The sequence below is a fragment of the Daphnia pulicaria genome, chromosome 8, assembly GCF_021234035.1.
Source record: "Daphnia pulicaria isolate SC F1-1A chromosome 8, SC_F0-13Bv2, whole genome shotgun sequence".
NCBI lineage: Eukaryota > Metazoa > Arthropoda > Branchiopoda > Diplostraca > Daphniidae > Daphnia > Daphnia pulicaria.
In genome coordinates, this window is record NC_060920.1 from 6,035,291 (window position 1) to 6,059,065 (window position 23,775).

The following is a 23,775-nucleotide window of genomic DNA, read 5'->3' on the forward strand; positions in this document are numbered from 1 at the left end:
TCGTTAGTATTGCACTGCATTCGTTTAGTACCGATAATTCATGCAGAACTGATACTAGGCACAGCTTGTGTAGCATCCTATCAAAAAATTCTACTGTCTTTCTAATGCCATTGTCATTTCCCTCTACCTAATTCGCCAGTACATATATTAACTTCAAGTTTGAAAGGTAAATAAATTGGGGTTAAAAGCATAATTTGTAATTTCTATCGATTTATTGCTAAGATAGTAGTGAGTAAGATCTACTACACACAAAATTTTGTTACGACTCTTAAAACGCTGTGTTTTATCATAGCTCTGGTTTTTAAGGAACACATATACTTTAAAAATTCAGAAGAAAATCGTTCGGCTTAGTTATCGTTTTTCGTTTTATTTCCTCTGAAATTATGGCTATCAAAATTATTTTGAAATAGGAAGTGACAAATAAAAATAATCTGAGTAAACGAGTTATGAGGAAAACTGAGAATTGACAAATGAAATGACGCAAGACGCAAGTACAATCAGCTTGGGTACAATCTACAAAGACTACAATTTCCCTCCCGTCGTTTTACTTTGTTTGGGGTATAAAAAATATTGGAGCTGCTTCAGGTTCGTTCGCAGTAGTTAAACATGGCGCATTTTTGGCTTTGACAGCTTGAGGGAGTGGTACTGTGATAGTTGAAAACTACACTCAGATTATTAGTAAGTTGTCCTAAAATTGTTGGTATTTAATTCTTACAGAAAATGTGTATCGTTCAGTGAATTTCACTCTTATGTTCGGCTTCTCTTTACATATTATTGTTAAAATCACAGTTCCAGCCATTTTGGTAAATCAAATGTTTTGGAGGCTTTTTTTTTCTTTTTATTTGTTTATAAAAATTTTTTAGTTTTTATTTAAGTAATAAACCTATTTTGTTTCCTCAAAGTGTCTTATTATTGAACTATTTTCTCTTGATTTCTTTAAACTGCAGATTCTTTTTCTCAACCAATTCATGTTATCGGACTAACAACACTCTGTAAAATGAGGTATGTGAATCGATTCAGTATCTATTTGGTAGTTCTAAACTTTTCATTCATGCTTTAATTACAAAATTATTGTTGAGTCAGTAGAATAAAAGTAGTAACCTGAAGATGCTTCAGTAGATATTTTAAGGTTGATTTTTTATAAGTTTTTTTATTGTGAAATATGTGTGCCTGACTGCCTGGTAGTATGAATCATAATTTACTGATATTCCTAATTTTTTATTCCTTTGTTTTTAGTAAAAATGCCATTGTTATCCCGGCAAAATTTTACATTGAATGAAATGGGTAGCATTTGCTGTAAGATTAGTAACTAGAGGAATAGGTGACGTTTATTGATCTAAAGAGGCTAGTATTGATCGCCGTCCGCCTTCTCTCTTTGCTCGACTGTCCCCATACTTTACGAAGGGGAGAGGCAAAGCCTATTTCTCTAACGTAGATATCAGAGTCAGTCTGAATTCTTCGCGCAGCGTCTTAAGGCCTCATTGTCCTGGTGTCTTTTCTATTAGTTATAGAATATTCCGTGGAGTTGTTAGATTTGTTGTGTTGTCTTTAACATTGATGGATCTTACGAAGAATACTGAATGTTTTATAGAGGCACAGTAAAGTCTCATTGTTCATACATTACGAATTTTAAATTATTTTAAAAGACGGGGTTTTTTAATTGTTTGCATGAATTCCAGTAGTTCAGATGAATACATTAAATTTTTCGTAAAAAAAAGAATGGTAAAAATTACGTTTGTTTAACCCATCTGATCATTTTCCCTTAACTCAGTGAGGTAAGCATAGCTTCAGCCCGGGCCTCTGTTATGGTCTACGACGACACGAACAAACGCTGGATTCCAAGTGGCTCATCATCGGGTCTTTCAAAGGTGCACATCTATCATCATCAAGCCAATAATTCTTTCCGAGTCGTTGGAAGAAAGCTTCAAGATCACGAAGTATTATTACTAATCTCATTTAGCTTTTCTTTTCTTTTAATAATGTTGTTGTCTTAGGTCGTAATTAATTGCGCTTTAGTACGTGGATTGAAGTACAATCAAGCAACTCCTACTTTCCATCAATGGCGTGACAGTAAACAAGTCTACGGCCTTAATTTTAGCAGTAAAGATGACGCTGATGCATTTGCAATCGCTATGCTCCGCTCTTTGGAGGTATTCGTTTTGCCTCGCAATTATCCAATAGTATTTAAGTTATCTTATGTCTGAACAGACGATGAACAGCAGTATTCCTCGTTCGACACCTCCTCAAATTCCTCAAGCTATTTATCAAGCACCCAACGGATCCGGTTTCGAAGAAGAAAATCCATACATGTTAGATCGTTTTTATTGATATTATTTAAATGTGAGTTTTATCACTGATATGCAATCTTAAAATTCAATAGGGTTCAGCAAGAAAGACGATTATCCCAGCAACAACAACAACAACAAGGACTAAATCATTCAACTAGTAACCCTGCAATGCAACCGATGAACACACAAACTGTTGGTCATCAGAGAAATAATTCAGCTCCATTAGCTCCTCCTTTGCCTGCCGGTCCTCCAGCTCCACCTCCTCCACCACCACCAGCTCCTGTGTTGCCAGTTGGTCCAGTTCCTCCACCAGCACCCCCTCTTGCCCCTCCAATACCATCCATGATATCGAGTAGCCCTCAATTTGCGCAACCATCTGGTGTATCATCTCCAATTGGTGGTGGTGGACCGCCTCCTCCACCTCCTCCTCCTCCTGGTCTTGGAAGATCGTTGAGCAATGATGGTGATCCTGGATCTCTTGCAAATGCCCTTAAGAATGCGAAATTGAAAAGAAGCAACAAGGTCTGTTTCCAATTTAATGTAAAAATTAAAAGTTGAAAATGTCTAATTTAAATGTTATTTTTTTTTTCTACCAAAGCAGTCAGCAGAGAGCAGCAGCAGCAGCAGTAGTAGCAGCAGCAGTACATATGGCACCATTGGTCGAGGACAAGCTGAACGACCAGGTATTGGCGGATTAGGTTCTATGATGGATGAAATGGCAAAAACTCTTGCTAGACGTCGCGCTGCAGCAGAAAATAAAGATGTAGTACAACAAGTAAGTCCATTCCGCATATTTATCGTTTAGTTTGGCAGAGCGCGCTCTTTTTTCGTTCTCGCTCTGTGTCAATATCTATATAGTTTTACGAACCTTTTATTTGTATGCTAAATGTCAAAAAGACTCAAACCTTAGACAAAAAAAAAACAATGCAGAATTTTCTTTCTAAGAGAATCCATACTTTGGTATTATAGGACTTGTAGTCAATTAAGATTCTAAAAAACGTATTTCTCGGTATTTTCGTAAGCTAACCTTTTCATGCGTGTTTTCTTCATGCAAATCTGTGCAAGGGTCGTTTCATAGGTTACTGTTATTAGTGATTTCTATTTTATATATTTACTCAAGACATTTTAAAAGTTTAAAACAAGTCTATTCAGTAATTTAGATTATCCTAGCTCTGTTTGTTTCGATGCTCGGTGAAATTCACAATTCTGCCTTTGGTTAAGTTATGAATGCTTAATGTATGAAATTTTTATAGTCACGACGGATTTTTTGTTTAAGCCAGGATTTTTTTTTTTTTTTTTTTTTTTTTCAATATTTATCTTTTAATTCTTAAGAATTCTTATTATCTATTTTTATTAGGACGAACTTTCTGACAAAAAAACTGTTGGTAATAACAAGATAAATGGAAATAGCATTCTGGCGGTTCCTGGAGGAGGTGATTCCCCTCTTGGTAATAGAAAACGGAGCGGATCTACTGGGGAAGAGTCTAATTGTCGTATCGGTAATGGCTCAGACGTATCGGTGGATTTTGACCTTCTCAAACAAGAATTGGTATTGGAAATTCGAAAGGAAATTAACAGAGTCAAGCAAGAAATTATCGAAGGTAAATTTATAAATTACATAATGTTTTCTTGGTATTTCAAAGTTTATTATATTTAACAGTTATTCGCCAAGAATTAGGGCGACGATAGAATGTTCGAGAAGGCCACAGAAAGTTTTATTTTTTTTCACGAGTTTTTAACAATTTAATTTTTTGTATCTTGACCCTCCCTTTCTATGATAAATTGCGCATATTTAATCCCAACACTGCTTTTTCTTTATTCTTTTCTTTACAATGTTCCAATGACGTTTTTCGGAACTGCTCCAACCATTTCTTTTGAGTTCACTATCTAGTTGACGTGTACTTTTGACACAATTTAAATTGGATAGTCCAGCCGATGTTGAATGTCTTCTAGTGATAATGTGAAGTTTTAATTTCGTTTGAAAGACGAAATTCGGTTTCCCCTGTTCTCGTAAAAGGTAAAACACAAAAGCCATATTATTTCGCCGTTTTCCACCTTTCCTGGCTTCCTTGCCCAGTTTATATAATAAGTTTTTTTTGCCATTTTAAAAGATATTTTCTACCCCTTTGAATGAATATGAACGAGGATATGTCAATTATGTTTGGCAAGTGTACCCTCTCTTAATCTCAGCAAAATTTACTGCAATATTGTTTCACTTCTTAAATCAGTTTCTTTTATGTGAAGTAAAAGCTCGTGGAAAACTAAGGTGAATTGGGTTGTTTCGTATACCAATTTAAAAGTTTCACCAACGAAATAAAATGTTATAAATCCGAACTGAACCCTCCGTTGCTTCGCTATAGTTTCTAGATTTTCTGTTCTTCAATTTTCAACGCCTTTTTCTCGAGATCACAAGTTGATGTATATGTTATCGACTTCAGCACCTCAAAGAATTCCATTTGCGATGTTTCTTGAAGACCAAACTATACCTTTTTCAAGACGATAAAACGTATTAATCACTTCATTCCAACTTTTTGTTTCGTTGGAATTCTTCTTTGTCGTTTTGTAAGCTTTACAATTGTGCATTGTCATGATATTGCAGTCTGTTGTGTAAATCTCAATTGGTTACCCGATGACTTTGAGGTAAATAAAAACATGATTTTCTGCCCTTAGTCGATTTATTCAGTGGATCAACAGTTTTCATTTGCGGTAATAACGCGCGGTACTTAAATATTTACTACTTGAAATACACAAGATCAAAAGGGAGTAAATAACATTTATGTTCAATATTGTCATTGCATCATTACGCTTTTATCGACTTTTATTAACAACGTAGTTCCGCCGAGTTCAGCACTGAACGGGACTGTTACTAAATAGTGAACTTTACTGTACGTTCAACCCATTGAGTAAAAAAAAGCCCTCATTCCATTACTATAAATTCCCAAAGTTTTCATTTTACGATAGATAAATATAAATGGGTGATTCCATATGAAAACGACCAAAACCTATGGCAACCATCTAACGGGTTTGATCGCCGCTAGTCTCTTTCGGTTGGTATTGATTAAAAAAAAAAAAACAGTTCTTTGAAAGATTTTGAAAAATAAATGGCGCGTTTGCCTGGCGTGAAGGTTTGTGTTTTTAAGTTTTTAAGTCCGCTTAACTGTATTACGATTGTAAATCAATTAAGCACATTGGAATGCTTTGATTGGCTGATTTATCTATCAGAATTGGTTGTCATAAGGACAAACTATTTTTAACAAGCGATTCACCACTCAAAGAGGCCGTTTTGGGGGTTTTTGATTTTGCGGAAATCGTCGCTGGGGGTTCTAGAAATTAACAAACAGATGATTTTTGTGCAAAATTCTTTTCTAAGTCGATTGGTAAAAACCGCAATCGCTTCGCTTTTTTAGTTTGGGAGATATTACAAAAAACTGAGGTGTCTGTTGGGGTGACCACCCTCATAACGTCAGCCTACACCAACAGAATGGGGGTGGTCACCCCAACAGACCCTAAAGCTAAAGAGGCCAAATGTTAATATTGCCAGCGCTAGATGGCTTATAGGATAAAGGCTGGCATGGCTAAAACACGAAAAAAATTTATGGAATTTTTTCCAAAATTTTAATCGTTAATATCTCGGCATCTAACCCGAGTATTGAAAAACCCTGAAAAAACTTTGAAGCGATGGGATATCCCATAATTTTGAAACAATTAGACTATTTTTAGGTGCAGCGGTTGACGAGAAAGCTGCTGCACAAAACCCGAAAAAGTCAAAATTTTGGATACTTCCCCCCCATCAGTTTTTTTGTAATATCTCCCAAACTACAAAAGCTAAACGATTGCGGTTTTTACCAATGGACTGAGAAAAAAAATTTGAACAAAATCCATCTATTTGTTAATTTTTTTTAAAACTCCCAGCGACGATTTCCGCAAAATTAAAAACCCCCAAAAGTCAAAACGGTCTCTTTAAGTGGCGAATCCCTTGTTAACCAATGGTGGAAAATTCAAAGGTGGCAGCACCTGGTGGCGCGAAATTTAAAAAGTGTAAAAACGACTAAATTTTATCAGATAACAAGTTAGGTTAATCTTGACGAGGATTCAAAAAAATTAGTGGAGTGATTAGTGTCAACGAGGCTATTAGAAATGTTTGGTAAAAATTTCAGCCCCACCGTTTAAATTTAACAAGCGATCTCCCAATCAACCACACCAAAATACCCCATTTTTGACGGAGGTCGTTTTCGGATCGTTATCCGGAAAAGGACTCTAAAAATCCGGACTAGGTCGATATTGTTCAGAATCGCAAGGCGATTCTAACGGAACAAAGTCTAGATTTTTATCTTGTTTCGTTCCCGAGATAATCGGGATTGAAAATCGTGAAATATCACAAAAACCTAAAGTCTCCCCCTCCGACTACATCGCTTTTAGCCGTATATTCGGCTTCTAAAAAATTAATTATTACAAAATATAGCCCTTTCATCTTTCTTCAAGATTCCAAAAGGATTTTAAATAATTCTTTAAGATGTTCGAGGTATCACGATTTTCGTGACACCCCCATTTTGACAAATTTTTCAGGCATTTTATTTGGCGTTGCCGATTGCCGTATAGTGACCCCCACTCCTTAGCCCCCCAAAATTAGAACCAAAAGTGAAACATACAGTACCTACCTAAAGTTTGGGAACGCGCGCGCGCTCGAGAGAACCTTATGGAGTTTGGCTTTTTTTCTCGGCGATCATAAAAATCACCCACGCCAGGTTGTCACCCCCTCATAAGCGCGCGATTTCTCTGTTTAACAGAGAAAAAAGCACGTGGGTTGGAAATGGGGGGGGGGGGGGGCGGGAAGAAAGGGACAAACACGGGCAATAAAATAAAAACTGTTTTAAATTAATAATTGACTAGATTATATATGACGCACAAAATCTGAAAATAAAGACTTCTGTTGAGCTTGCGAAGTTCTTCATTTCAGAGTTTTCCGCGTCTTCCTAGCTCTACCCGTTCTTTAGTTATTCCCCTTCAAAGTACGCTAATTTGCATGGAGCACTATAGAGTGTTCCCAAACTTAGGGATCCATTTTAAACCTACCCTCCCCTTAATAGGAAAAATATGAAAAAAAAATCAGCTTATTGCTACCTATAATGGCTACGGCCAAAAAAAATTTCATCGTGATCCGACGAAAATTGGATTTTTTTGATCGCCGAGAAAAAAAGCCAAACTCCATAAGGTTCTCTAGCGCGCGTGCGCGCGTTCCCAAACTTTACGTAGGTACTGTAGTTTCCCACAATGTGGGTAGGTGGCTTTCAAAATAAAATCACTGTTCGGATTTTTTTGGACCATATTGTACAATCCAGTTTGGCGGCGTCCATCTTTCGGGGCAGTTCTTTCAAAGTTTAAATATCAGATAAAAATATGCAAATTAAGGGAAGGAAGAGATCGAATCTAAACTAATTCAGTTTTTCTTTTTCCCCCTTAAACTCAACTTCCTTTTCGAAAACGCGCGAAATGGAAATCCATGATGGCAGCTTATTGAATTACAATTTTCCATTTTCTTTCTCGAAGCTAGGGGATGGGTGAGGGAAACCGAAAAAAATAGACAAGATCAGACGGGAAAAACTTCGAAACAAGGTCATGTTGACCTTCATTTGCATATTTTAAAGGCCACAAAGGACAAGTGACCGATATGCAAATAAATAATCACGAAGAATGTCAACCTTGCATCAGGTCAGCTGACGATTTGAAAAAACGATTAACAACCCATGATTAGAATGGCAAGAAAGTCCTCCGAGCGATTTAAGTATACAGTAGGACACATAATGAATGACCATAGTTTACCACTATTAAGCCCCTAACAAGGCTATGAATGATTACGTCAGGGAAAGTGCATTTACTTGTAGAGCAGTCTAGTTCGGTCTAGCTCTTAAACAGTATAAATATTCGAATTTGAGCAAGGTAGCATACTCACGGCTGCGATCTTTTCAACTGTTCTCCTTTGCAGCAGAGTTTAAGTTATGTAGCTGTGGGCACGGCTTTTAACCCCAAATAAACGAGTTGCAGTACAGTACACACCACAAATATTGTCTCACCCCTTGCCAATTGTGGTGTTTTAACCCGCGCGAGATAGGCCCTACGGTGTCTCGCACGGGAATTTTTTTTTTAATATTTATTTTAATTGTAGAGCCATCGTTTTTTTTTCATCGGAAAGATAAAGAACTCTTCTTTATTTTTCTGATTTTTATTTCTAATATTATTCACGGGTTTAAGGAGATATTTGATAGACCACAATTATTGGCTCACCTACGGGAAATCTAGCTCAGCGTGCCCCTACCCGCGGCATATCCCGAGGGTAAATGGTGACAAAAACAACTTTTTTTGTCAGCATTTCCCCTTTCTTTGTTTCCCGCCATACCCTCGGGGTATGCCAAAATCGATCGGACATCTAAAAAGAGAAGGGATTACTATCGGATGTGAAATTGAATTTAAAAGCACGTTTACCAGGCTTATTAATACCCAAACTGAAAGCAACGGTGGCACACATAATATTAAAATAGAGTTTCAAGTAGCATTTTTAGAATATATAATAATAAACATCTTTGAATAACAAGTTATTCGCAGACATTTCAAATTTCAAAAAATTTGAAATGAATTCACATTAAGAATTACAATAATTACACAAAAAAACTTTGACTTTGCCTGACGAACTTTTCGTTTCTCTTCCTCTAGACCACCGTGATAGAAGGTGGCCGAAAACCCACACTTCACAAAAAAATCAGCAAGCTCTACACAGTTCTTTTGCGTGATACAATAAATGATACCACATTGATTTGGATAATCCTCACTGATTAAACATTTCATCAACGCCGTGGCTTTTTCGTTGGACGTTTTGCTTATCAATGACAATTTCAAGTCATCACGGACACACTGGCCAACAGATCTAAATCAAGAAATAAAAACAACTCAAATATTGAAAATAATTAGGATTTCAATAAAAAACTATTAACACGAACGGATCCATCAACTGCAGTGTCGAAATGATTTCGCGTTGTGTCCTTGCACTGGAAGTTCCGGTTAGCGCAACTATTGGCAGGGTAGGAAACACGTTACGTAACAATAAAAGATTGCCATACTCCTTTCTAATTAAAATTAAAATTAGAGCTAGAAATAATTTCAATTAAGAACCAAAACCTAAAGTCCAAGCCCCACGTAGTTATGCAATGGGCTTCATCGATCGCTATCCGCAACAGTTCACCCTTTTGGTAGAGATCACTTTTCCCATTGTCGACAGCAAAAAGTTGTATACAGCAGTTGTATTTTCAGACAACTGGGGTAGAATTCCAACCACGAATTTAAATTAAACAAAAGTTTTAAGTAAAATATGAACTAATTATGCTTTCAGTAAGACTTTCAACTTGACTTGGTAAAGCATTATCAAAATTATGTTTTACTTTAATAAGGAGGAGGTATTTTATATTGTATCAGCCAATGAGAATAACTTTGGAAGGCATGCAGGAATTTGGAATAGCAGACGACGATTTAATTTGTATTCAACTTTGCATTTGAAAAACTAAGTTTTTTCAATTGCTTTCACAAGTAGTTTTTATCATTGCAATAACAGCCATAGGACGTAAACGCCTCTGCAACATGGAAAAATAGTGAAATAAAAAATCAATAGAAAATGAGATAGAGCTCATCGCAAGAAAGACATTAAAAGCAAACTAGTTAGAATAAAGAGTCAAAACATTCTTGTTCGTAAATATTTCTCTAATTATTTTCTTATTGAGTGTTTTTTCTCAAGGATATTATTCTCGGCGCACAATCAATTACAGTTATGACAAAATTAAACAGCAACACTGATATGAGATTTTCGCAATAATTAATCAACAATGCCCTAGCAAAGAACCCCGAGATAGGGAAGAAATAAAGAAAAAATTGAATAATTTTTCGTCCGAAGCTAAGAAAAATTTAAAAGAAAATAAGAAGTCTCTAGAGAAACTGGTATTACATTTTTCATAATTTTATTACAATAAAAAAATTAAAGCAAACATGTTATCTAGGAAGAGAAAAGGTTCTGTGAACCAATTAACGAAATATTGTGATCATGATTAGGGGCAAAAGAAGTGCAGGTTTGCCAGGAAACAGCATATCTGAGTTAAAAAATCAATTTTAGATAAATCAAGCTAAATATGTTTGTATGGCAGTGTGAAGTAGAGACATACGTTATTGAAAACGCTCCGGATGGAATAGTTATATTTTCCGAACATCTGCCACAGTGTGAATTCCAGTACCTGTGATTTTGCGTAAGTTATAACTTTTTTTCAGCTAGGGGATTCACAATTTCAAATATTAAAATTGAACCACCAACCTTTCCTGTAAGCCATCGCGCTATCCATAACACCAATATCACCTTGACATTATCATTTTCATTTCAGAGTAATCCGATATTGAAAACAAGGATTTACCTTTTTCTGTCGATTTTTTTTGAATTGTTTTGTAGGATTCTGTACATCTCCTTAATGATGTGGAAAAATTGTGGAAAAAGTTAAAAAAAATCATAACCAGGCAGCGAGAACTCATCCGGGAATTCAATCCCGGGTTTCAAAAAGAATATTCCTTTTGAATTCCATATGGTCTATTGGCTAGGATACCTGGATTTCCCCCAGCAGGTTCGGGATCGATTCTCAAAGTTCAAATTTATGAACAGCACAAAACAAAGCTGCCTCAGAGAAAAACCAGAAACCAAATCTTCTAGATACTTATGATAGGCTTATTTCCGTTGACACATAGATCATTTTCTTTTATGAATATCAATGCACCTTCAAACAGAAGTGCAAGAGAAGATCGAAAAACCTTCCTTCGTAGAACACTACCTGCTTATTCCATATAACTACTAATCTGCCACTTATTCTTGTAGATCATTTTTATTTTGTAGATGATGCACTAGTTAGATCGCAACTTAAATCCAAAATCTCTCCAACTTAATGAAAAAAAAACTTAGCTCTAAGAGAAATATTCTCAGGCCTTGAAATCGTTCACATTTGGAAAAATCTTAGACCTGTTGATTCTGAACATACTTTTCAATACGGGAACGGTTCATCATGAATAAATCAAGTTTATTCCAGTAGAGATAACGGTGAACACATTAGAAATATACAACTTTGACCCTTGTCCATTAGTGACCACCACTCCTTAGAATGTTAAATTCTTAATTTCGGCACTGTAACAGGAAACTGTTCCAATAATATTAAACTCTGGAAACAAACTACTGCTGTGTTGTCGGAATATGCATAAAAAATGAAATGAAACCATTAAGTAACAATTCCTTGAATAATAATTTTCGTGGGATTGATTTTGTAAACTGTTGGGGAAATATTTTTTAGTCAGTTGTCAAAAGAGTAAAAAATAATGTATTTTTGTAAAGAACGAAAATATCTGATAAGGTACACAAAGTTATTTTATCAAGCATTCATTCAAGACATACTATACACTGAACCACTTGATTGGATTACCTTTAGAGATTTGAGGTCATCCTTAAAGTCCTCGTAAGAGAGTCCTCTTCAAAGGTTTGCTGTTTGATCACATTCATTTGAGGGTCCTGATATTGAAGATGCAAATGTACTGTGTTTCTCGTGAAGAAAACTCGAGAAAACTTTCTCAACTTCCAAATTGACCCTCTTACTCAAGGATAACTTAAATAGAACCATTTAAGATCATTTTAAAAATATATTTTTAGATACTTCTCCTCCTATTTACTTCATTTACTAGAAAGGGACTCTTTTTCCAAATCACAAGGGCAAGCCGCAATTCGTCTTATTCCCAAGTCAAATGGTTCATTTGGGGAATCTGGATTAAATAACGGCGCGGGTTCTGGGGCATAAAATTGGCGTTGTGCACGACCTGAGCCGGTAGACGGCCAGCGTATTCTCTTCCAGGGATGGTTTTTCTATTTCCATCTCCAATTCAGGAGTTTCATTTAAGCAGAGCCAATTCTATTACAGGGAATGGTTACGATCAACGCAGAATTCGACAAGCTAACGAATAATAACAGTTGCACGAGAAAATGAACTTTGACAAATAAAGAACTGAAGTTAGGGACATTCTGTCACTGCACTACATTGCTTTCAAAATTTTGTGTTTGACAATTTTGATTGATTAACCACCTAGTTGACTACCTCGTTGACGACGTTTGCCACATTGATGATGACGCTGTTGACGCTGTTGGCCACGCTGTTGATATTATTGACGACGTCTTGGTTCTCTTTGTACTGAGTGGAACATCATCATCAGCTCAATTCTTCTTCCTCCCCAGCCAGGACCAACTATCGGAGGTTACTGCAAAGAGGTAAGTGAATAAGAGTGTGAGAAGAAAAATACCAATACAAGTAAGTCCAAGAGTAAGAGGGAAGATAGTTAAAGAATAAGAGGGGATATAGTGAAAGAAAACTAGCCACCGTTATGAAAAGCCATGAATTGTGCGTAACGCAGTTGCTGAATTTGTATTCAAATCCGTTTCTGAAGGTATGATTTATATGTTTAAGACTTTTTTGAATTTCGCGATGGGCGTTCGAGGCGGCCATCGTCCTTGAACGCTATAACAAAGTGGTACCAACTGTCTTCCTTGAAACGCAAGTAAATCGAGCTTGCCAGGAGTCAAACCTGGAATCTACTGATCCGTAGTCAGGCGCGTTTTCCATTGCGCCACAAACCCATATTATACGACGAACAATACTAATTGTAAAAAACAACTACTTGTTTAGGACAGAAAGGGATCAGGTTTGAATCATGTCTTTACTAGTGAAGTCATGTTTTAAGCCTTTAACATCAATTGAATTTATTATTACTGTTCATACGATCTTCACTTAATTGTTGATAAGGGTAATAATACAGCCCGGTTAGCTCAGACGGTAGAGCGAGGGACTTTTAATCTTGAGGTAGAGGGTTCAAATACCTCATCGGGCGTGAAACGTGGGATGTGTTCGAGATATGTGTTGGTGTTTGATACGGGATAATTATCCTGTAATTCAATGGTGCAGATAAACTGAGATAATCTGTTTTTAGATGAAAAACGTCACGAAATGAAATGTCGACGAGGTGACCTAGCGGTTAAGGTGATGGACTGCTAATCCATTGTGCATTGCACGCATGGGTTCGAATCCCATCCTCGTCGAAAGGAGTAGTTAGGGATATTGGCAACTGTACCGCACTCCAATTGCTATGCATTTATCAGGTGTTTATGGCATATAAATGTAGAAACTTAGTCTTCAAGCCACTGTAGTAAATATATCAAGGTTCTATGGTGTAATGGTTAGCACTTCAGACTCTGACTCTGACAATCTGAGTTCTAATCTCAGTAGGACCTTTTTTATCAGATAGCGAGATCGTTGCAAGAAAGGCCAGTCAAGACTTTTTCCCACAGTGAAACACTCTCTTTTAGAGCTTATGCATTGCGTTGCTGATGGATTAGGTTACTTGGTTCTGGTGAGTTATTCTACAACAGTGCGTTATTACGCCAGGCTGTCGGAGGTTGCTGTACATGTTCGTTGCAAATCGTTATTTCTTCAAGTCACCGTCATTGCCACTTCAAAGTATGTCTGTTTGCATCCATCCCCAAATACATCCGAGGGACACTATATCTTGCAAACAGCCTACAATTAGCAAAGAACACTTTCGTATTGGCGAGCACAACCCCATCGACGTAAAAACCATAATCGACGTAAACACCACAACCCTTTCTATCCTTTTCAAAACGAAGCACGGTTTAGTATTTTGGTCCGTCTAAAGTTCAACTTGAATTTTTACAAGAGGTAAAATGAAACAAATGCCCCGAGTGAGGTTCGAACTCACGTCCTCGACATTATGAGACTCGCGCGCTGCCTACTGCGCTATCGAGGCGGCCATCGTAATTGAACGCTATAACAATGTGGTACCAACTGTCTTCCTTGAAACGCAAGTAAATCGAGCTTGCCAGGATTCAAACCTGGAATCTACTGATCTGTAGTCAGGCGCGTTATCCATTGCGCCACAAACCCATATTATACGACGAACAATACTAATTGTAAAAAACAACTACTTGTTTTGGACAGAAAGGGATCAGGTTTGAATCATGTCTTTACTAGTGAAGTCATGTTTTAAGCCTTTAACATGAATTGAATTTATTATTACTGTTCATACGATCTTCACTTAATTGTTGATAAGGATAATAATACAGCCCGGTTAGCTCAGACGGTAGAGCGCGGGACTTTTAATCCTGAGGTCGAGGGTTCAAATACCTCATCGGGCGTGAAACGTAGGATGTGTTCTAGATATGTGTTGGTGTTTGATACGGGATAATTATCCTGTAATGAAATGGTGCAGATAAACTGAGATAATCTGTCTTTAGATGAAAAACGTCACAAAATGAAATGTCGACGAGGTGACCGAGTGGTTATGGTGATGGACTGCTAATCCATTGTGCATTGAACGCATGGGTTCGAATCCCATCCTCGTCGAAAGGAGTAGTTAGGGATATTGGCAACTGTACCGCACTCCAATTGCTATGCATTTATCAGGTGTATATGGCATATAAATGTAGAAACTTAGTCTTCAAGCCACTGTAGTAAATATATAAAGGTTCTATGGTGTTATGGTTAGCACTTCAGACTCTGACTCTGACAATCTGAGTTCTAATCTCAGTAGGACCTTTTTTATCAGATAGCAGTGTTCTGTATTTGACGAATAAAATACAAAAAAAATACAAATAAAGCTGTATTTTATTTGTATTTTTGCCTTCTTTAGTGGGCGTATTAAAGTATTTTTTTTGTATTTTATTCGTCAAATACAGAACACTGTCAGATAGCGAGATCGTTGCAAGAAAGGCCAGTCAAGACTTTTTCCCACAGTGCAACACTCTCTTTTAGAGCTTATGCATTGCGTTGCTGATGGATTAGGGTACTTGGTTCTGGTGACTTATTCTACAACAGTACGTTATTACACCAGGCTGTCGGAGGGTGCTGTACATGTTCGTTGCAAATCGTTATTTCTTCAAGTCACCGTCATTGCCACTTCAAAGTATGTCTGTTTGCATCCATCCCCAAATACATCCGAGGGACACTATATCTTGCAAACAGCCTACAATTAGCAAAGAACACTTTCGTATTGGCGAGCACAACCCCATCGACGTAAAAACCATAATCGACGTAAACACCACAACCCTTTCTATCCTTTTCAAAACGAAGCACAGTTTAGTATTTTGCTGCGTCTAAAGTTGGACTTGAATTTTTACAAGAGGTAAAATGAAACAAATGCCCCGGGTGAGGTTCGAACTCACGACGTCGAGATTATGAGACTCGCGCGCTGCCTATTGCGCTATCGAGGCGGCCATCGTGGTTGAACGCTATAACAATGTGGTACCAACTGTCTTCATTGAAACGCAAGTAAATCGAGCTTGCCAGGAGTCAAACCTGGAATCTACTGATCCGTAGTCAGGCGCGTTATCCATTGCGCCACAAACCCATATTATACGACGAACAATACTAATTGTAAAAAACAACTACTTGTTTTCGACAGAAAAGGATCAGGTTTGAATCATGTCTTTACTAGTGAAGTCATGTTTTAAGCCTTTAACATGAATTGAATTTATTATTACTGTTCATACGATCTTCCCTTAATTGTTGATAAGGGTAATAATACAGCCCGGTTAGCTCAGACGGTAGAGCACGGGACTTTTAATCATGAGATCGAGGGTTCAAATACCTTACCGGGCGTGAAACGTAGGATGTGTTCTAGATATGTGTTGGTGTTCGATAAGGGATAATTATCCTGTAATTCAATGGTGCAGATAAACTGAGTTAATCTGTGTTTAGATGAAAAACGTCACGAAAAGGTGACCGAGCGGTTAAGGTGATGGACTGCTAATCCATTGTGCATTGCACGCATGGGTTCGAATCCCATCCTCGTCGAAAGGAGTAGTTAGGGATATTGGCAACTGTACCGCACTCGAATTGCTATGCATTTATCATGTGTTCATGGCATATACATGTAGAAACTTAGTCTTCAAGCCACTGTAGTAACTTTATCAAGGTTCTATGGTGTAATGGTTAGCACTGCAGACTCTGACTCTAACAATCTGAGTTCTAATCTCAGCAGGACCTTTTTTATCAAATAGCGAGATCGTTGCAAGAAAGGCCAGTCGACACTTTTTCCCACAGTGCAACCCTCTCTTTTAGAGCTTTTGCATTGCGTTGCTGATGGATTAGGGTACTTGGTTCTGGTGAGTTATTCTACAACAGTACGTTATTACGCCAGGCTGTCGGAGGGTGCTGTACATGTTCGTTGCAAATCGTTATTTCTTCAAGTCACCGTCATTGCCACTTCAAAGTATGTCTGTTTGCATCCATCCCCAAATACATCCGAGGGACACTATATCTTGCAAACAGCCTACAATTAGCAAAGAACACTTTCGTAATGGCGAGCAAAACCCCATCGACGGAAAAACCATAATCGACGTAAACACCCTTTCTATCCTTTTCAAAACGAAGCACAGTTTAGTATTTTGCTGCGGTTAAAGTTGGATTTGAATTTTTACAAGAGGTAAAATGAAACAAATGCCCCGAGTGAGGTTCGAACTCACGACCTCTAGATTATGAGACTCGCTCGCTGCCTACGGAGCTATCGAGGCGGCCATCATCCTTAAACGCTGTAACAAATTATTACCAACTGTCTTCCTTGAAACGCAAGTAAATCGAGCTTGCCAGGAGTCAAACCTGGAATCTACTGATCCGTAGTCAGGCGCGTTATCCATTGCGCCACAAACCCATATTATACGACGAACAATACTAATTGTAAAAAACAACTACTTGTTTTTGGACAGAAAGGGATCAGGTTTGAATCATGTCTTTACTAGTGAAGTCATGTTTTAAGCCTTTAACATGAATTGTATATCGATTTTTCAAATCGATTTGAACTAGTGTTGACCAATTGTATTCTAGCATTTTAAAGGGGGTAGGGTAAGAAAATAACTCCCCGTCGGTACTACATCATCACGCCCCTCTTCAGACCATTTTTGCTAGCGCTTAGAGAAGGTTCACTCTTTTTTCAGAAAAAAAAAAGAAAATCTTAGTTCAAATGGCTGATAGTGGATCGAGCTCATCTAGTTCAAGCTCAGAAAGTTCTAGTTCGTCATCGTCCAGCTCTTCCTCTTCATCAAGTGACTACTCGCGTAGAGGAGACCGCCGGCGCCGTCAGGCCCGCAACCGTGATCGCGAGAACGAGCGCGTGGCTGAGGAAGGCCGAGATCGTATCCAAGCCAATCCCGTCCATCCGCCTGTTGCCATGGATCAGACCTTGCCAGTGAATGTGGTAGAACAACCAGCAGCTCAAGAGCATGGGGGACAGCAGCAGCACGAGATTGAAGGGGGCCTAGACGGACAGCAAGGTCCGGTTGGGGCTCAGCCTAATCGCGTGGTTCGAGAATCTAGCAGGAAGAAGGTGCGCCCGTCAAGACGAGAGGGTAAAAGGTTGGTGAAGAGGTTGAGAAAGGGTGTGAGCAACAAGCGTGTGTCGAAAGTCAAGAAGCGCTACTCGGTGTCTTTCAGTGACAAGTTAGGTTTCAAAGTGCCTTCAATCGATTTCCCGATGTACATGCTACTACAGAAGAAGCTAGGCAGCTCCGCGTCCAAGACCAACATCAACGAGGTCGAGAAAGTGCTTTACAAGTCGCAGCAGTCTCTTTTGCCCATGTTCCCGGTCCTCGCCTATTTGGAGCATCAGAATTTGCCAGGTGCTCAAGGGAAGGCAGTGAAAGATCTGGCCAACCTGGCGGGCAGGGCATTCTACGACATGTCAGACATGAGGCGCAGGAATGTTTTGGAGATCGTCGGCCCAAACGTTGTTTCTCTGGTGGATGATAGGGACAAGTTCAAGATAGAAGAGGACAAGGAGCTTTTCGGCACATCGGTGGTGAAAAAATTGAGGAAGGATGAGCAGTTCCTTATCGACATCAACAGCCTAGATTTGGGAAAATCAAAATCGAGATCGGTGAAGGATCGTTTGGCCCCACCGCCATCGTCCCCTGGTGATAGCAGACGACGCCAATACAACAACTACGGCAACAACGCGACCAACCAACTTGGCTACTATCGTTATGACCAGGGCGGCTCCGGTGGAGCTCAACAGCAAGGCGCTCCTATCCAGCCCAACCAGGCCGGATCCTTCGACTTTCGTCGCAACAACGGTGCTCCCCCGACTAATCCGAACGACGCCGGTCCATCCAACGGAGGCTGGTTCAACAGAGGGTATGTAAATCATTCATTATACCGTTTAGACCCGTATCGCGTTAGCCCGGTTTTTATTGGAGGATCAGGCATTATTGGAGGGCCTGGAGGCTCATCTCTGCGGACCCCTGGATCCTGGGGGTCGTGCAGGAGGGTTTCAGGTTAGAATAGAGAGATAAAGAAGATAGAATAGAGAGAATAGAGATAGAGAGAATCGATTTGAACTGTAATTTCCTCCCGCCCTCCCGTTACAGTCAATCGATCCAGTTGGCATTCATAATCTTTAGTGTTTTTGATCCAGTCAAATTCCACCAACTGTTTCTTTCCTATGTCAATTTCTAATGTTATGTCCTTGTTTCAATTTACCTTCTGCGGATACGCTAATGGCTATTCGCGCGGTAGGGGAGGCAGAGGAGGAAGCCGTGGTCGTGGAAACTTTTGAAGTTGCAAGATAAACCCACCACCCACCCATTGTATTATTATTTAAAATGGTCTGAAGAGGGGCGTGATGATGTAGTACCGACGGGGAGTTATTTTCTTACCCTACCCCCTTTCAAATGCTAGAATACAATTGGTCAACACTAGTTCAAATCGATTCTCTCTATCTCATACAATCTTAATTGTCTTGGCGGAGTACCTGAGACAATTTCCAATTGAATTTATTATTACTGTTCATACGATCTTCACTTAATTGTTGATAAGGATAATAATACAGCCCGGTTAGCTCAGACGGTAGAGCGCGGGACTTTTAATCCTGAGGTCGAGGGTTCAAATACCTCATCGGGCGTGAAACGTAGGATGTGTTCTAGATATGTGTTGGTGTTTGATACGGGATAATTATCCTGTAATTAAATGGTGCAGATAAACTGAGATAATCTGTCTTTAGATGAAAAACGTCACAAAATGTCGACGAGGTGACCGAGTGGTTATGGTGATGGACTGCTAATCCATTGTGCATTGAACGCATGGGTTCGAATCCCATCCTCGTCGAAAGGAGTAGTTAGGGATATTGGCAACTGTACCGCACTCCAATTGCTATGCATTTATCAGGTGTATATGGCATATAAATGTAGAAACTTAGTCTTCAAGCCACTGTAGTAAATATATAAAGGTTCTATGGTGTTATGGTTAGCACTTCAGACTCTGACTCTGACAATCTGAGTTCTAATCTCAGTAGGACCTTTTTTATCAGATAGTAGTGTTCTGTATTTGACGAATAAAATACAAAAAAAATACAAATAAAGCTGTATTTTATTTGTATTTTTGCCTTCTTTAGTGGGCGTATTAAAGTATTTTTTTTGTATTTTATTCGTCAAATACAGAACACTGTCAGATAGCGAGATCGTTGCAAGAAAGGCCAATCAAGATTTTTTCCCACAGTGCAACCCTCTCTTTTAGAGCTTATGCATTGCGTTGCTGATGGATTAGGGTACTTGGTTCTGGTGAGTTATTCTACAACAGTACGTTATTACGCCAGGCTGTCGGAGGGTGCTGTACATGTTCGTTGCAAATCGTTATTTCTTCAAGTCACCGTCATTGCCACTTCAAAGTATGTCTGTTTGCACCCATCCCCAAATACATCCGAGGGACACTATATCTTTCAAACAGCCTACAATTAGCAAAGAACACTTTCGTAATGGCGAGCACAACCCCATCGACAAAAAACCATAATCGACGTAAACACCACAACCCTTTCTATCCTTTTCAAAACGAAGCACAGTTTAGTATTTTGCTGCGTCTAAAGTTGGACTTGAATTTTTACAAGAGGTAAAATGAAACAAATGCCCCGAGTGAGGTTCGAACTCACGACCTCGAGATTATGAGACTCGCGCGCTGCCTACTGCACTATCGAGGCGGCCATAATTTCTGAACGCTATAACAAATTATTACCAACTGTCTTCCTTGAAACGCAAGTAAATCGAGCTTGCCAGGAGTCAAACCTGGAAACTACTGATCTTGTTTGCTTCGGACACACCGGAATGAAACTTCAGAGTCGCAATTAACTGGAGTCGAATGTATTTCGGCTCAGGGAAAAACGGGAACACAAAATCGGGTTTAGGCGACGGGACGGTATTTGCCAGCTATACGTCCCCACGTTAAACACAGAGAAAAAACAGAATTTGGAAAGCGAAACTGAAACGTAAAGTGTGGAGCGTCGGCACACGTGCGCTCTACACCAGAAAAACTTTAAGTGGATAATCTTCTCGGTTTGGCTCCTCCCTTCTTGCCCGATTTTCTTACTCTCCTTACATGCGTTGCCGGATTGATTTTCTTTGATTCAAGTGGGTCCGAAAAATTGACAGCTTTGGGAATCTTAGACTTTCCAACATCGCCGGCCCTGCGCTCTGTAGTTACAGGCGCATCTTCACGGATACGGACGGACTCGAGGAGAAAGAGTTTGTGAGACGGACGGTGACGTTCGATTCCGTTTGACTGGACGATCGCTGAGCGGACAATCCCTTCCGGCCCAGCGATAACTTGAATTACTTGTCCAGTTGGCCGTGTCCTGCGGGGGCTGGCCGGGTCGATAATGACGACGATATCGCCGACTTCCAGGTTGGGGTGATCTTGATGCCACTTCGCTCGTTCCGTTAGACTCGGGATGACTTCACGCATCCAGCGTCGCCAAAATTGGTCGCTGAGAGCTAGAGCAATTCTCCACCTTACCCGCGCAGTCAAATCGTCTTCGCCAAACACGTCGGGCGGTACGTTCGGGATGGCCCGGCCGAGTAGGAAGTGGTTCGGGGTCAGTGCTTCCGGATCCGTCGGGTTGTCGCTCGGAGGCGTAAGTTTTCGGTTATTCAGCACATTTTCGACGTGAGTGAGGGTGGTGACTAAGAACTCATCCGTCAAACGTTGACGCCCCAGCACGGCAGAAAGCGCCTCCTTCGCCGCTCGGACCATCCTCTCCCACACACCACCAAAATGAGGCGCTGCTGGCGGGTTGAAGTACCACTTTGTCAGCTTACGATTTAAATGCGTGGTGATTGCAGACTGATTCAGGTTGTTAAGGCATTCGGCCAACTGTCGCTGGGCACCTACAAAATTCGTTCCGTTGTCGCTATGGAGTGAAGCTGGTACGCCACGTCTATTCTGGAATCGGTCCAGATCGGAGATAAATGCTGAGCTCGTGTCGAGCGAGTACGCCATCTCCAGATGGATGCAGCGGGTGGCGAGGCAGGTGAATAGAACGCCCCAGCGTTTTACGATTCGCCGAAAGATGATGACTTCAATGAGCCCGAAGTAGTCGACTCCCGTGTTCGTGACAGGAGGGAGGCCACACGTCAGGCAAAAGGCTGGTAGATCAGCCATCTTTGGCGTACATCCGGCGGCGTTCTTTCTCCGGCATAGATAGCATGAATCATACACCCGTTTGGCAGTCATTCTGCCTTTTGCAATCCAGTACTCCTTCCGAGCTTCGTGATGGAGCTGTTCAGCGCTCAGATGAGCGTTTTCGCGGTGGAGCTGTGACAGAATAAGTTCGGTGACGCGTTCTTTCCTGGGTAGAATAATCGGATGGCGGGCGTTGAGGGGAAGCGGCGCCTTGTCGATTCTTCCACCGACGCGCAATATTCCGTTGGGATCCAAGTATGGAGAAAGCTTGATTAGATCGGAAGATTTTTCGATCGCGCGGCCGGCCCGTAAATCTTCCACTTCCTGGCGGTAGACATTACTTTGAATGCGCTTAAAGATGAAATTTCGAGCGTATTCAATCTCTTCTGGGCAAAGGTCGCCGATTCCTGGACGCTTGCGGATTTTTCTCCCGATCAACCGGAACACGTAGGCGCCCAGCTAGCATGTCTTTATTGGTAAAATATTTTTTTCCGACAATATTCTTCGATCGATAACCCATATATTGGTATAATATTATATTATTACTTTGTTGCGACAAGGTGGCTGTTAAATTTTTTTGTTATTTTCCCAATAAATGACTATTATCAAAGATGAATAAATTAATATTATTTTTTTTTATTTTCCCAATAACGGATCATTAAATAAGGAATACATCGTTTTCTAAGAAAAAGCTATAGTCTTTTACATTTACCACACGTTCAAAATCCTAAATGATTGGTTAGCTGCTACCTAATTGCCAGAGAGTGGGTTTGAACCACCATCCTTTCCCAGCTAGCAGAGTATATTTCCCAAATATTGCTAAAATATTATATTCCTACAATTGAGATGTTGGTAAAATAATTTTTTTAAATATTTTTCCAATATATTTTTGCACCCAAATTTGTTGGCTCACAATATTTTTTCAACTTGTTTTACTTATTTTACTTTTATTGGTGAAATAACAGTTTTACTACTTTTAAAATTTTGACGGAAATCTGGTTGTTGTGTTTATGGTTATATAGTACAGCGTGGACAATTGTTCAACTTATTATTAGACAAGTTCTTGTTTTTGGTCTTAAGAGGGTTTGAACCATCACACCATAAGTCATCAATCGAATGCTGTAACCACTACACCAACAGCGATATTACAAATGTTTTTCGACTTGAAGGAATAAAGGTTTTTAACTTCTAGAAGCCACGTAAACAAGGGCTAAGAAGTGATTCCCTATAGGGGTTTGTCCCGACAGGCAATAGACAGATCCAGAGGATCTCGCCAAGGATGTCCCTACGGCCAGAAAAGGGATAAGTCTAGTCCCGTAATGTTAAATATTGTTTTCCGAGAATATTCTTCGGTCGATAACCCACATATTGGTATAATATTAGATTATTACTTTGCTGCGTCAAGGTGGCTGTTAAATTGTTTTGTTGTTTTCCCAATGAATGACTATTATGAAAGATGAATAAATCAATATTACTTTTTGTTATTTTCCCAATAACGGACCATTAAAAAAGTAATAAATCCTTTTTTTATGAAAAAGCTATAGTCTTTTACATTTAACATGCGTTCAAAATCCTAAATGTTTTATATCGTATTCAATTCGTTAGTTTTGCATACAATTGCCTAAATGAACAATCCCATTGTCTTAAAATCCAAATCTTGCACAAGTCTCGAACAACTAACTTACGTACTTCGAAATTAAAACTCTACCTTCACGCTAACGTGATATAATTTATCTTAAACGTTAAGGAGATGAAATGTTAAAACTGCTATTAATATATATCTATATAGGTAATTCTATGGAGGTTGGTTCAAACCCACTTTCAGCAAACAAATGACTTATGAAACAAATAGTCTCAATAATCATAAATTCCTACACTGATGTAATTAAATCGATTTTGCTCACGCTGGGCTATAACCATGA

General features: G+C 39.3%; 2 protein-coding genes and 8 non-coding genes across 14 annotated transcripts; 7 read left to right on the forward strand and 3 right to left on the reverse strand.

Moving 5' to 3' along the window:
• The first annotated feature begins 42 nt into the window (after positions 1-42).
• Positions 43-4,957, forward strand: LOC124312710 (protein enabled-like). Of its 5 annotated transcripts, none has more exons than XM_046777207.1 (9): positions 43-166; positions 948-1,002; positions 1,772-1,937; positions 1,995-2,150; positions 2,209-2,309; positions 2,381-2,810; positions 2,887-3,063; positions 3,646-3,889; positions 3,949-4,957. In XM_046777207.1, the coding sequence occupies exons 2-9, from the start codon at positions 998-1,000 to the stop codon at positions 3,975-3,977; spliced, it is 1,308 nt and encodes a 435-aa protein (XP_046633163.1). In that variant the 5' UTR covers positions 43-166; positions 948-997; the 3' UTR covers positions 3,978-4,957. The 5 variants fall into 5 exon arrangements, with proteins under 5 accessions (XP_046633163.1, XP_046633160.1, XP_046633161.1 ...); XM_046777204.1 differs by lacking the exon at positions 43-166 and adding an exon at positions 542-678; XM_046777205.1 differs by lacking the exon at positions 43-166 and adding an exon at positions 665-803.
• An 8,398-nt stretch (positions 4,958-13,355) lies between these two features.
• Positions 13,356-13,437, forward strand: Trnas-gcu. Its single transcript has one exon. It is a non-coding gene; the product is annotated as a tRNA-Ser (tRNA).
• A 120-nt stretch (positions 13,438-13,557) lies between these two features.
• On the forward strand, positions 13,558-13,629 carry Trnaq-cug. The gene has a single exon. It is a non-coding gene; the product is annotated as a tRNA-Gln (tRNA).
• Positions 13,630-14,089: 460 nt separating this feature from the next.
• Positions 14,090-14,162, reverse strand: Trnam-cau. The gene has a single exon. It is a non-coding gene; the product is annotated as a tRNA-Met (tRNA).
• Positions 14,163-14,676: 514 nt separating this feature from the next.
• Positions 14,677-14,758, forward strand: Trnas-gcu. The gene has a single exon. It is a non-coding gene; the product is annotated as a tRNA-Ser (tRNA).
• A 793-nt stretch (positions 14,759-15,551) lies between these two features.
• On the reverse strand, positions 15,552-15,624 carry Trnam-cau. The gene has a single exon. It is a non-coding gene; the product is annotated as a tRNA-Met (tRNA).
• Positions 15,625-16,125: 501 nt separating this feature from the next.
• On the forward strand, positions 16,126-16,207 carry Trnas-gcu. Its single transcript has one exon. It is a non-coding gene; the product is annotated as a tRNA-Ser (tRNA).
• Positions 16,208-17,350: 1,143 nt separating this feature from the next.
• On the forward strand, positions 17,351-19,095 carry LOC124312686. Its single transcript, XM_046777177.1, has 2 exons — positions 17,351-18,541; positions 18,896-19,095. Exons 1-2 carry the CDS (start codon positions 17,373-17,375, stop codon positions 18,960-18,962), a joined length of 1,236 nt encoding a protein of 411 aa, XP_046633133.1. The 5' UTR covers positions 17,351-17,372; the 3' UTR covers positions 18,963-19,095.
• Positions 19,096-19,428: 333 nt separating this feature from the next.
• Trnas-gcu lies at positions 19,429-19,510 on the forward strand. The gene has a single exon. It is a non-coding gene; the product is annotated as a tRNA-Ser (tRNA).
• Positions 19,511-20,302: 792 nt separating this feature from the next.
• Trnam-cau lies at positions 20,303-20,375 on the reverse strand. Its single transcript has one exon. It is a non-coding gene; the product is annotated as a tRNA-Met (tRNA).
• Positions 20,376-23,775: the final 3,400 nt, after the last annotated feature.